Source organism: Manacus vitellinus, unplaced genomic scaffold, assembly GCF_001715985.3.
Source record: "Manacus vitellinus isolate BGI_N305 unplaced genomic scaffold, ASM171598v3 scaffold_2_pilon, whole genome shotgun sequence".
NCBI lineage: Eukaryota > Metazoa > Chordata > Aves > Passeriformes > Pipridae > Manacus > Manacus vitellinus.
The window spans coordinates 35,394,335-35,408,092 of NW_021940208.1; the positions used below are offsets into that span (position 1 = coordinate 35,394,335).

Consider the following 13,758-nt stretch of genomic DNA (forward strand, 5'->3'; position numbering starts at 1 on the left):
TATCCGTTTCATTAGTGCAGACTCTAATTCAAAACTGTTGAAAATGAACTGCACATACTGTTTTAATAACAACATTCCTAGTCGTTATCAAACTAGTAATTCTCTCAGCACTGAATAAATGCAAGGGTCTGCATGTCGATTATGGCCTGCTGTTAAGGAAAACCACGCTAAAATCCTTTCTGTTCCCTCCTGTCTGGTCCATCAAGTATTCCTATTGTCTCCATCTTCACTGTCAAAAATCCACATGGATTTTTCAAGGTACTGCCAGTTGCATTTTATGTTATTAAGCTTTCTTTTTTCAGGCATGTTGATCAGTTAATACACGATTAAGATACCCAGAGGGTCGTTTGTGCAACAGCCGCCTCCTCTCACCTCAGCAGTCACAGGGCTGCGCTTTACAGGAGTGTCAACTTCAGGCACTTTCAGTTTTAATGCAAAAAGCGATAGGTCCAATGAAATGGCTAAATTGCTTCTGCAACTTAAAAGACCCCATGAGGCTGTGCAAAAGCTGAATTTTAAGAGGTTGTGGAGCTTCCTCCTTTACTTGAACAGAAAAGTTACACAAGTCTCACAGTACTTTTTTCCTGTCCATGGCCTTAATTCTCCATTTTTGAAAACATTGAATAATGCCCTACCCAGTATAGCCAAAAAGAAGATGGTCAATACACTTTACAAAAAAATCTATGCTGAGTTGGTTTTCTTTGGAAGTACATAATCCCATGGTTCTAGTATTTGAATATTCAGACATAAACTGGACTGCCAGTCAAGATCCAAAAGCAAAGGGAAAATTTGATGTCTGTATCTGACATGTAACCTAAGAGCATGCTCAGCGCTTTACCTCTATTATCACAGGAGGGGCTTAAAAGAAATAAGAAACTTTGACCTCTACAATAAACTGCCTACTGCCTTTTCAGAGGACTGTATCTTCCCCTTGCTTGTCCCCTCCCTCTTCTGTACACATTACTTCTTTCCATATAAAAGAGGCAGTTATTTCCCATTCTGATTTTTGCAGCAATATGGCCCTCATTTATCTGCTTTATCACTTAGATGTGTAATGGATTTCCTGATCATAAAAAGTTGAAGCTCTAAGACTTGAATGCAAACTCTGAGACAAGGGCAATGTATCTACATGTAGATCCCGCTGACATTGCTGATGGGAAAAGACCTATAAAATGGCGTTTTTAAGAACTGCCAGAGTACGCAATTTTCTACATGCACAGACTCAATTTAAGAAAATTTCTTACAGTAGGTGCCAGACTTAGGCCCTATGGTTGTCTTTGCCCGTTACCTAGAGAAACTTGGAAAATGCTCCTTTGAACACAGAACACAGGCAGGCATCTTATGGGTGCAAACACAGCCTTAGTCTCTAGAAAGCACACTTTCTTTGCCCCCAGGATAACCTGATTAAACAAAACCCTACAAGACTTATCTTTATCAAGCTACCTTTAAACCCAAACCCAAGATATGTTGCCTAGTTCACATCACTGTGAAACATACACACCAGTCAGAAAAGGATGCACATTTTAATTCTGTTCCAAAAATAAATCAGGGTCTTTTTAGTCACTTGTCCTGAAGATGAATGAAAAGTATTCTATATTTCTTTACTATCTCTATAAAGAAAATATTTTTATGCATAATACAGCACATTTAAATGTCTGTAACACAGAAAAGACACATACTTTCATGATGATAATTCAATTCACATGTGAGATATGTTAATTTGTTATGTATTCCACCATAGCCATTATTTTCTAAAATTGAACTTATAATCATAAAGTTTAATGTTTTCTTTTAAAAATGTAGCTTCTAGATAATATTTATGAAAGATGACCCTACAGACCACCATAACTACTTAACAAAGTAAGCTGTGTATTAAGCTTACATTTCTTAATATAGCACATCCACAATATTATGTTTTAGTATATTTAGTACAGATAAAAAGTAATAATGAAACAAAACTGAATAAAGCTTAACAATTTCATTAGTTTCATACAAGGCAGTACTGAAAAGGAAAATGGTCATAACAATAAAGTATGCATTTTGGAAAAAATCACACTGAAGATTAAATTATCCAACTATTTATCCAATTAGGATTATCTTGCATGCAACAGGAAATAAAATAAATGTGTTCAAACAATATAAATAGCCTTTTTTGTTATCTTGCTGACAAGATAGACTTATCACTTTAGATTTTTCCATGAACTTGATAAAGCTTCATAGCAAGCCCACAGCACAAATGTCACATAAGAACCTTCTGCTTCTGCAGTTTTAGAAGCCTATTCTTTTGTATACTTCATGTAAAATCACCCTTTTCAGAAGCAATATACCTATACAATAGAATAAACGTGAGTATATTTATATCTAAATAGTTTTCTGCGTGAATAGCTAAACTTCTCACCTGCTGTCTCTAAAGAGTAGATTTATTTCTTTTTCTTTTCCATTTCCCTGTGTCTCAGACACTATTTTGCCATTACTGTATCACTGTCTTGGAAAAGATCTGTTAACTCCTCTAAATCTTATTCCAGGAAATATTAATTGCACACATTGAGAGTTAGATTCATTCATTTCACTTTCTTACATAACTACAACTCAGTAGTTGCATGACTAAGCACTTGTAAGATGCCCTTTATCTGATCTACTTTTGCCATCTACTTCACGATGAGACGGATCACCCCTACAACTGCCTATTGCTGCCTGTTGAGTCTAAGGTGACTCACATGCAAATGTCTACATTTGTTTCAGCGAACTTCACAGTGAGGATTTACTCTAGATGCGGGACCCGTTACAACTGACCTTCCAACACTAAATGCTGAATCTTTGCTAATAATTCCCTTAATTTACTAACTGATGTTCAGATCATAACAACGAATTTGTTGCTTTTTTTAGCAAATTAACTATCACAATCAAAAGCTAGGGAACCAGATATGGAGAAATTATATGCTTGGTTGACAGACAAACATTACATTGTAGGTATAAAATTCAACTTTTTTTTCACCTATGAAAAGTAAAATTCTAGAAAAAAGTTTAGTGACCTGATTATTACCAAACGATCTGCTTCTAGTCTTCTGTGTGTTCCCAAACCACACTTTTATGAAAGCATTCCTTTAGTTTGAAATATGATGTGCTCAACATAGCACATTTGTCCTTAAGGCTGTATGATTATGCCTTTGCAAGCACCTAGACAGCACTTTTCATCCACAGATCTCAAACAAATTTACAAAAGTAGATATATGTCACTGACAAGCATTTGTCTTATGTCCCATGGTGTCAAAGTTGCATGCACAGTCTTGTCGTTAAAAGAAGTGCTATGTATCATACAATAAACACTGACGTACCGCAAAGAATCTTTCTGGTCTGAAGTTAATATTTATCTTATTTTCATTTTTGCAAGTGAATACTTTCAGAAAGGGAACATATCTGTCCACCTAGGAATATACACATTGAGTCTACACTAAGAGAAATACATATATTAATAATAATATGAAAGTAAAAAAAAAAGTCAGTGTTTAATCTGTTAAACAATAGAAAAATTCTTATGAACTAGTGATACCGTCATCGAACTGGAGAGAGTTTGAGAACAAGCGTGCTCTGGCTTTTTCACCCTATGATTTGGAATCTGCTCACAGTACTGCCAGCTTAACCAAAAAGGATTAACTCTCATATCCAACTGAGAACACAGATAATTCTCAGTAATTGGTAAAAAATGAAGATGAATGGGGCTGAGAGATAAGGAGCAATTAGCTCATCAGCAGTTACAGCTGTGCACTCAATCCGGATCCATCTCTTGAGTCTCGTCCCCTTTTAAAGAACCCAAGCAGAATAAGCATAGGACACCCCCTCCCGAAAATTGCCATACCTGCCCATCATTCCTCTGTCTTCCATTTTATTTCCATGCTATGCAAAGACACCTGTCATAGCTTTCTGTGTAAATTGCTACCTCTCCCAGGACTTGTATCTACAACCAATCTTCTTTTACATTAAAAAAAAAAAATAACCAACCAAACAAAAAAAAACCAAACCAAACCAAACCAAAACAAAAAGACAAAAAAAAAAAAAACAAAAAAAAACAAACCAAAAAAAAACCCAACCCAAAACCCGGAAACCAAATGACTACTGTAGACACTCTTAAGTTCCCTGTCAATCGTTTCATTATAGCAGCATCATCTGTTTGAAAATATAAGCAATTCCCTCATCTAATTATAGGGAGGATTTGAGGTTCATTAACATTGCCAAGGCAGAGAATCAGATGTGCAACTGCAGAGCTGTGCTCAGTGGCCTGCATTCTCTGTTTCCTTTTATTTGCTTTTTCAAGGTCTCCAAGACTTTTTCCTGAAACCGTAAAAGTAATTCTTTCCTTCAAAGTAGACACGTGTGTTTAGAAAAAGGAAATTACTGCATTTTGTACTGTTCTATTATTGGACAAGGTCACTGGAGAAAAATAATTTCACCTAAATCATTTTATCTCTGATTCTGGATGAAAAAAAAAGAATAGTATACAAGCAATCATTACTTTTGAACTACACATCACAGGAAGCCTTGTGTTTGTCTCATAATTTTAAATATTGCAAGATAATGCATATAAAGAGGAAACCTAACATGCCAAGAAAACCTCTTAATTTTCAACACATTTTGTGGTTGTTTATGGATTAACATGCTAGCCAAGTGTAAAATGTTGCCTTGTATTTCCTAACTGTGTTTAGAAACTAAGAACACCAAAGTCTTCTTGATTGCTTCACTTCCTTAAAGAAATAATAGCAAATTTTTTTTGTATGAATGTAGTTTAAACAATGACATTTTCTTGGGACATCTGTTTTGAGATCACATTTTGAATAGATATGAACTCATTTCCTACTAAGCAAGTAATTTACTATTGTTGATAGTTGTTTACAAGTTTTATGAGTCATATTTTAGCAAGTGGCAAAGGTCTTAACAAATCCTTTGAGTATTCCCTACAGTGTGTGCATAGTGTTTCATTATATAAAATGTTTGTGAAGCAAAAATATATGGACTGTTCTTCACTTCCTACCAAGTTATAGATAGCAAAGCCTAGCTCACAGAAATAGCTTTAAAGGTATTTATTTTCAAAGGCTTCTATCTTTTGCTGTAGCAGGTTAATTAAGTATGATAGCAGGGCAGTGAGTACTTAAGCAGCAAGGAAATGATTTAGCTGCTTTACCTATGCATTGCTTCAGAGTATCAGATGGTAAACATACAACTGATCCTAATACCATACTAAGATGTTAATACGACAAAGAGTAGAACCTCTTCAATGAAATTTTAAGTTTGACCTTGTTGCTCTCTTTCTTTTAATTCTGCAATTATTTATTTTAAAAAAACCAAAACCAAGCACTCAATAACAACATAATCTTTCTTTTTTGTTTGCTGCCCTATGGAATTCATTTTTTAAAGAAAACTCCAATAATTTATCTACCCTGTATGTTGTATGTAGAATTGCCACTAAAAAGAACCCGGGACATTTTTCCTTCTTATCTGTAATGTAGCTCATATCAGCCAAGCTGTCACAAGACAGTACTTGATATAAACAAGAGATTGCAAAGACATCTCAGTAATCAATATTAGGATGGCTACAGTATGGAAGCCCCAACCACTGCATATCATTTGTCTCAGCATCTATTTCTATGACCAAATGAAGCATTAATTCAAATCATAAATCTATGGTGATTTAAATCTGGGAATGAGCACCTGCCTGCTTTAATGATTTATTTTGTACATTTCAGTAAGCAGCAGATTTGTCCATATGAACTGACAGGTCACCTTCAGATGCCAGTAGCAGACTGTTTATCACCATGCAGACTAGCATCTCATCTTAGCAAGTAAATATTAAACTAAAAGAATCCAATTGATTGTGGATGGGGGAGAAAGGCGTTGCAGCCATATATTTTACTCAGTGTGCTAATACCTCACCCTGATTCCTCTGTAATTTCTTTTTTTTTTCTTTCATTTTTTTCACACTTCTAAAATGATAATTCTGATGGGAGGATGCAAGCTCAAGGTTACCAACAAAACTGAGGGATATAAAATAATTACTTATTAGTATCATTGGCTTCCTTTAACTCCTTTCATTCACTAACCTAGTCATTGCTTCAAAGGACCAAGTTAATAAATTTGTGTAGTGCTCTATATAATTATACAATGGTAGTCCACAAAAACAATTCACATTAAACATTTGATTAAAACCAAAAAGCAAGACAATTCAGAAGTAAACCTGAAAAATGAACTCCAGAGTCCTTATTTTATTTATCTGCTCTTACATAGGCATTGGAGCAGCCTAAGAACAAGATAGGATCGATCCATGCACACCATAATGCCTGCTACATATGGGCTAAGATGTATCAGTTAAGCTTTTAGCCTGGTTGGATTGTTTTGTTTGCTCCTTTTCAGTTTGGTCAGGCACATAACATAATTTAAAATACAAACCAAAACCAGGTTATTTTCTTTTGGTTTATTCTTTCCTCCTGTCAACATTCAGTAATGTAATACTTCATATTCCTGCCTAACAAGTCATTATTTAAAACATTAATAGTATGTGGACCCGATAATATTTATTTGAAAAGACATAAATAAGCATCTGAAAAAAATGCAGAAGAAAAAGAGCACACACCTACTACAAAGCAACACCTTTGAAATATGAGTTCTTGTCAAGATAATACAGTATGCTAATTTTCAAAAATGCAACTAATACACAAAGACTTAACTCTTCCTGAACCAAATAATACCCTGGCATTAGTAGCAGCAGGAATCACTTCTATGATTCCATATGCATAACCAACACTGGATAGGGTTGACTATAAAAGAAACAAAAACAAACTATTTTTGAGAAATCCTCCATATGAAGGGTATAGCTCAAGACTGGAAACAGACAAGCAAACTGTATTGCCAGACCCATTCCTCATAGAATGGAGACAACTGGAAAGCTTTTCGCTCTACTCAGAAGAGCCATTTTTTTCTGAACAAAATTAATTCAATTCTTCATTCAGTTAAATTGAGAAATTAACTGAAGCTAACAAGTCAGTTAAGGGGCTGAGAGGAAATTTTGACATTGACAATAAATAATCTTACTTTGCTAACTTTGTCTGACTAAAATAGCTAGAATGGATTTTCTTAAACAGGAAATGATTAAGCTGTGTAAGAGCATATTAGTTATCTAAATTATGCCTCAAATAATGATTTCAAAATAGATTTTTTTTCCTTTTCATTCAAAGGAGTTCACATATTCCCTCCATCCACTCTCCTACAACTACTCTGCATGGTTAGTTGTTGATTGCCTGTTAACTTTTCCATTTCCATGGATTCACATGTGGTTTGTCCCTAGAACTGCCAAACAGAATAACAGTTCTATAAGCCAGTATTTGAACATTTTATTTCACATAATGTATTCATCTATGTCTGAAAACCTAAACTAGCTTCTAGTTCTACTACACATTCTTTATCTTCCCAGTTTGCATTTACACTTTGCACTCTTTCTCATTGCTTCCCTCTTCTCCCAGCACGCTGGGGGCCACCTGGTCCTTGCACTTCATTTTTACCTATCTCCTCCTCCCACATTTCTAAGATACTTCCTCTGTACCCTCTCTTGTCTTCTCTCTAAGAGGACAATCTTTCCACTAATATTCAAGTGACTATCCCCATTGCTATCCGAGTACTTACACACAATTTAAGACTATTTTCTTCACCATCACAGAGGCATTTTTAAGCTTTTATTTAAAAGGAAAACAAAACCAATCATGTCATCTCCTTATGCAGCAATGCATATATATTGTTGCTATTTACAATAGCATGTGCCTAGGTGAACCTGTTCTCTGAACTGCTATTCATATTATTTCTAAATAATACCCTACTGATGTCTACTGAACTGTGCAGAAACATCGTTCACAAACACATATTTATTTATGTTAAGGCTAGTACATAACTCTCTAAGATTCATTTCAAATGTATTTAGGAGATGAAAAACCAAAAAAAACCCCCAAACTAGACAAAGGGCCAAAATAAAAGCAAAAAAGCCTATCTGAAGACATTTTATTCCAGTATACACCAATCTTCTCTGCAGTCTTCTGAATGTACCTCTCTGTCATTGAATTTCTGTTGCTAAGTTAATACTGTCTCAACATGATAAAAGGAGCCAATACAATGAAATGGCATAACAAAACATTTTACAGCAGACACACACAGATGATTAAAGATTTAATCAACAACAACAAAAAGTTATCCTAGCTTTGAAGTATGCTTTAGCAAAACAAATTGTCCAAACAAATTCATAAAGTATACTGAAACAATTCTTTTTTGAAAAAGAACAAGAGTGGCTGATGGCTGCTTAAGAAATGGAAAAACCTGTTAACTACATTTTAAGAATGTGTATATTAAAATAAAATATGATAGGAACTGCAAAGCACGGTAAAATTTATTGTGTATGTATGTTTTCCTTTTGTCACAGGGTACATGAAAGTATGAAATATTTTGCTTTCAAGCTTGTGTTCTGAATTACCTAAAGTCGATACCCAACACACTGAGCAGGAGACATTGTTAAATTTCACTTTGACACCATCATCTGTCACTCCACCTGTACTTTGAAAAATGAACTCTAAGCAATCAAACCACTTTCTTTCATGGAAAATATTAACTGGAGTCTGCAAAAGTAGCCTGCAAAGAAAAGAATGTTTTTGTAATAGTAACAACAACGCTGAACGCTGCTGTAAAGGTCAGATACAAAATACAACTAAAAACATTACGAAAAGGAAAATAAATATGCAACTCTTTACACCAAATCAAGGACTTCAGAAGGTAGTTCAGAAAGACCACTGTTTTAATAAAATATCTGGGTATTATGGACATATAATAATGCTGTGTCTGAAACTTACCAACACTTGAATTCAGATCTCCATTCTCAGAGTCTGCTCCATGCTGGTTATTATTCGCATGATAGTTGGACATAGCTTCCAATTTAATTTTTTTCACTTTCATTGCTTCTGCTATTGCAGCATTGGTGGCAGCTGCTGCTGCTGCAGCTGCTGCTGTCAGACCTGCAAAGAAGAAGGAAAAACTTTAATATACATTATTCTATTATTCTCCATTATAGGGACTACGATTGTTATTCTTTCTTCATGCTTGTTATGTAATGAACAGAGAACACTGCAGAGTATTATTCTTCTTCTTGGATTTGAAAACTGTCCACTTTTTCAAGTAAAATATTTCTCATCATATTTAGATAATTACTGCTATACTTTGATCTAAACCTGAACTTGGTATCCAGTAACTGCATCCATAATACAATCATAACTAGCTACAGCTACAAACACATGCAGTCAAAAATCTAATTCAGCTTCAAAATGGTGTCCTGAGTGTCTGACTATAAATAGGCGAACATTTAGGTAACAGTACTTAGGAAAAAAACCTTTAGCTCTCCAATGTTTGACATGCTAAAGAAAAGAGAAAAAATGGGTATAATTTCTATTTAGTAGTAACAGATGATAGAACTCAGACATTTCTCAATTCATATATAACAGCAAGGAGATGTAATCACTTAGGAAGCATCTTTTTCAGACTTGAAGGCACTAATGTATTTAATGGCTACAGTATGGAAGCCCCAACCACTGCATATCATTTGTCTCAGCATCTATTTCTACGACCAAATGAAGAATTAATTCAAATTATAAATCTATGGTTATCACAAATCTAAGTTATTTATCAATAAGAGGAATTATTAAACCCATTTAATCCCAATTCCAAAGCCACCTGCGGGCAACCAAAGTGTTCTTCCTACTAAACCAAATTTCTGCCATCCAGTCATTTACAAGAATGTTCAACAAAACCAGGAAAGTTTCTCTCTGTCACTAGCAGTTAGATAAATGGTCCAGTAATGCCTTCATAACTCAAAATTAGATGCAGCCTTTAATCAAAGTCACAAGCATAATTTTTTGCCCTCTTCCCTAAGGCAGGGTAATTCTTCTGTGGTCCCCAAACGCTGCTGCTACCCACTCAGATCCATGTCCCCCATCCTGGGTGCCAGCAGAGAGAAGTCAATGTCAAAACTTTACAAGAGCTGCCTCCCCCACCCAATTGACGCAGGGGGTGGAGATGGAAATGAAAGAGAACTAAATTTAAGAAATAAAAGAGAAGGCATGAAAGCAGGTAAGTTTAATGGAATGATGCAATCTCAGCCCTCAGCATGTGATGCCACAAGAGAAGAACAGACCCTCAGTCATTCTGAATCAAGATTCTTGACCTGACCATGGAGAAGGTTCGAAAACCCCACTGCAATTAGTTTAAAGGTGTGCCCGCTTGTCTGATTTTTAGCTACTCTGAGATGTGTGAAGTGTCTTATGGATCTCAAGAGGAATTAACTCCACAATTTACTATTCTAGTGCGTCAAGGCTGCTGTCTAGCATAGGAGGGGTGAAATTTAGCAGGTAAGACCAAATAAGCAAATATCCCCAGGCTGCTGAGATAAATATTGCTACTACCATTGCTTCCCGGGGTCTCCTGTCTCCTTTGACTCCTTACATGGAAAACAAGTTCACTATTGCCATGGTTTTGGCTAGCAATGGGGAGGGACAGAAGGCAAATTCTAGCTGGGAAAAGGCAGAAGGTGAACGGACAACAGGAGATCAATGAGGTAGCAGAAGAGATGCTTTTGAATATATCTCAGCTTGATACAAGGTTGTGTTTCCTTATTTCTTTGTGTGACCACATAAAGTTCAGCAAACAGTTCCAGCTTCCTGACCCTCCTCACAGGCCGACTTCTAACACCTCCAAGTGCAACGAGAATTACCAAATAAGTATTATTTAGAAAACTGCTGTTTCAGATAGAAGATGTATCAAAAGCCAAAAGTCAAATGAGAAGGTGGATAAATATGAGGGTTTACTTTTATTTTAGCATCTGCTACTAGTACAAACTGTGCATGTTCTGATCTTAAGAAGGTATTGACAATAACATGGATTGCTTCCAACGATATTTTTACCTTAGAGGAAGGATATGAAGCTATACATTACACAAATTTGGTTACAGTCCCTAAATTTGGCCACAGAAAAAGGGATGGTGCACCTCTGAACTCTGGTTTGCATCCTGTGTTCATTAAACAACACAATAACCTATACTTCCTTTTTTAATATATGTATACATCACTGACAAGCTAAAACTAGCATTTTTAAAGAACAATCCTTTGGAGGAATATTACAATACATTATATTCAATGAATACAACAGCAGGCCTCAAGCTTTTGGTTGCAACTATACTTCTAGGCCAGCAGTTTTTAAGTGCTTCCAAGTATTGGGGTAAATTACATACTAAACAGACACTGGACATAGGACTTGTAAGCCCACCCGTAATTATTATATTTCACTGGGATAATGACCTGCATGCAGAACTCCTAAAATATAAACTCTCTTTTGCTACAAAATTTGCAAAAAAAGTATGCTTGGGTGCTTCTCAACAAAACAGGCCATAATGCTTCACTTTGGATAGGGACTGAGAAACTAAAATACAAATTGCATAGTTCTGTAGTACAATTTTCGCAAGATAAAGCTTGTCGTAATAAATGATACTTTAAAAAAGCAGAAATTAAATTACTAATTTCATGGCTTCTCTCATATAGCCTCAGAAGTGATTGAAATGATTACTTTGCTATACAGAAATTAATTTAAACTATGGGAATCTGAAATGCATGTCTCATAAACGCATCGGTGTAAGTAAGGGGGAAACGTGAGTAAGGAATTTTAGCCTAATGTTGTTCCTCACGGCCCTTCCAGCGCACAGCAGTAGGCTGCTTTTTCCCATCACCTGACTGTCCTTATACAGCAAAGCAAGCGGCAAGGAAGGTCTAAGCCAATTATCAGAGCCACTGGTGCACTGTGGTATACTGGGGTATGGTGCAAGACAAGACTTCATCACAGAGCCCGACTTATCTTTCTTATCCCATTAGTATAGGTAGATAAATATATTATAAATAAAAGTTAACATGCTACTATGTATCTATATGCCTATTTTAAAATACTAAACTTTAAAGTTCTAGTATGGTATATACCTAAGTAAATACTTGGGATTTTTTTTTTAATTTATTGTTTGAAAAAGCCTTTTGACCTAAACAGTATTTAATATCACTTTACTCTACAATAAGCAAGCAAGGGATTTCCAAGGTGCACACTTCTCTACACTTCAGAAATTTTATCTTCATAAATGAGATAATCAGATGGGACCCAGAAAGGTAACTGAAATCAAAGAAGTAAGGATCACACCAAGCAACCACTTAGGTATTTTTTTATTCTTCACAAATATTTATTTGAACAGTTAAAATGTATCCAGGCCAAAATATTCAATGAATTAAAGTCAATGATAGTTGTCATTAATATTCTGAAATTGATAAGTTGTTTATGTCTGGCATTCTTCCTGCTGATTATGCAGTGAGACAGGCACTTTATAAATATCTCATCACTCCATCGTCACACAAATTTCATCGACAGTGCTCACGCACAGCTATTAGCAATATGAATCTAACCATTACAAGAGGAATGAAAATCGAACATGTGGCATTAATACGCAGTCCTGGTTCCTAACCATCTGATAGGCAGATGGTGTAAAGCGGATTCTCCAGCTGAAATGAAGGGGCACATCATTTAAAACCTTGTTTGCATTCTAACTGATATCAGTGCCATATTGATATACATGATACATCATGGCAGTATTTGAACAATCTAGTTTGTTTCAGTCATAAATGTTTACAGCCTTGTTTTTTATCTTTAGAAGCATGTTCTGAAGAGCGTATTTTTAATTTATGAAACCTATTGTTTACTTCTGTTGAACCAGAAGATTAGCAAAGAGCAGGAATATTAAATTACCACAACCACAGCAGTATAACTAAGATGGATGAATAAAGTATGGTTTTTCAATAAAAGATGTTAGTAAAGGAATTAAAAAATTAGCCTAGACATTTTATGCATTAAATACATTTATTCATTTAAACCTTACAGCTTTTTTCCCATGTGACATACTTAGAACTTTAATGCTTTATAAAGCCATTCATTTAAATCTCTTACTGCATGCAATTAATCTTGTCCAACAATTTAATTCAAAAAGCAAAACATCAGAAAGTAAAGTTCGATTCAACCATCACACCTCTGAAGTAATCTCCGTACTGCTGACAGCTCCTATAGACTCATCAGCAAAAGTCTGTTCAAGGTGTCTTGCAGGAGCCGATGAATTTGAATTACAGCTCAACTGAGTGCTCGCCAAGCCCTAGTAGGAACTCAGGATCAAGAAGCAGACCACCAAAAGAGAGCGCAAAGGATCCTTTCCCTACTAAGACCTTCTCTCCTCCGTCACTAGATTACTTTGGCCTGTTGGGTGTGTTTGTAGCTGTTAATTATGTTAATAAAGTTGCAGCCTGCTGTCTCTGCCAAATATAATCACAAGCTTTTTCCTGCCAAGTCCTAGTCTAATTTACACCCATACAACTCTACTGAAGTCAGAATTTCGTGGGTGAGAATGAGACCAGAAGTATGCCCAGTATGTGTGGTCTCTAATGCTGAAAAATGAATGAATGGAACAGAAAACAATGACAAAAAAACAAAGCATCTTCAGAAAACAATTCTGTTTTAAATATAAAGTGCCTGAGAGAGCTGTCATATATCATGACAGATTTTCAAAATGTGTACAAATTACTGGTGGGCACTAAATCACATCCAGGGTTTCTGTCTTCCTATTTTATATATAACATACACTATTCCCTGCCTGCCTTAAGAGAAAGC

General features: G+C 35.5%; 1 protein-coding gene across 1 annotated transcript in view; it reads right to left on the reverse strand.

The window, feature by feature from the left end:
• Positions 1 to 13,758, reverse strand: part of DACH1 (dachshund family transcription factor 1) — a 341,631-nt gene that overhangs the window by 157,674 nt on the left and 170,199 nt on the right. The window contains exon 3 of the mRNA XM_018071320.2: positions 8,877 to 9,038. Within this exon, the coding sequence (XP_017926809.1) occupies positions 8,877 to 9,038 (162 nt within the window). The remainder of the gene's footprint in view (positions 1 to 8,876; positions 9,039 to 13,758) is intronic.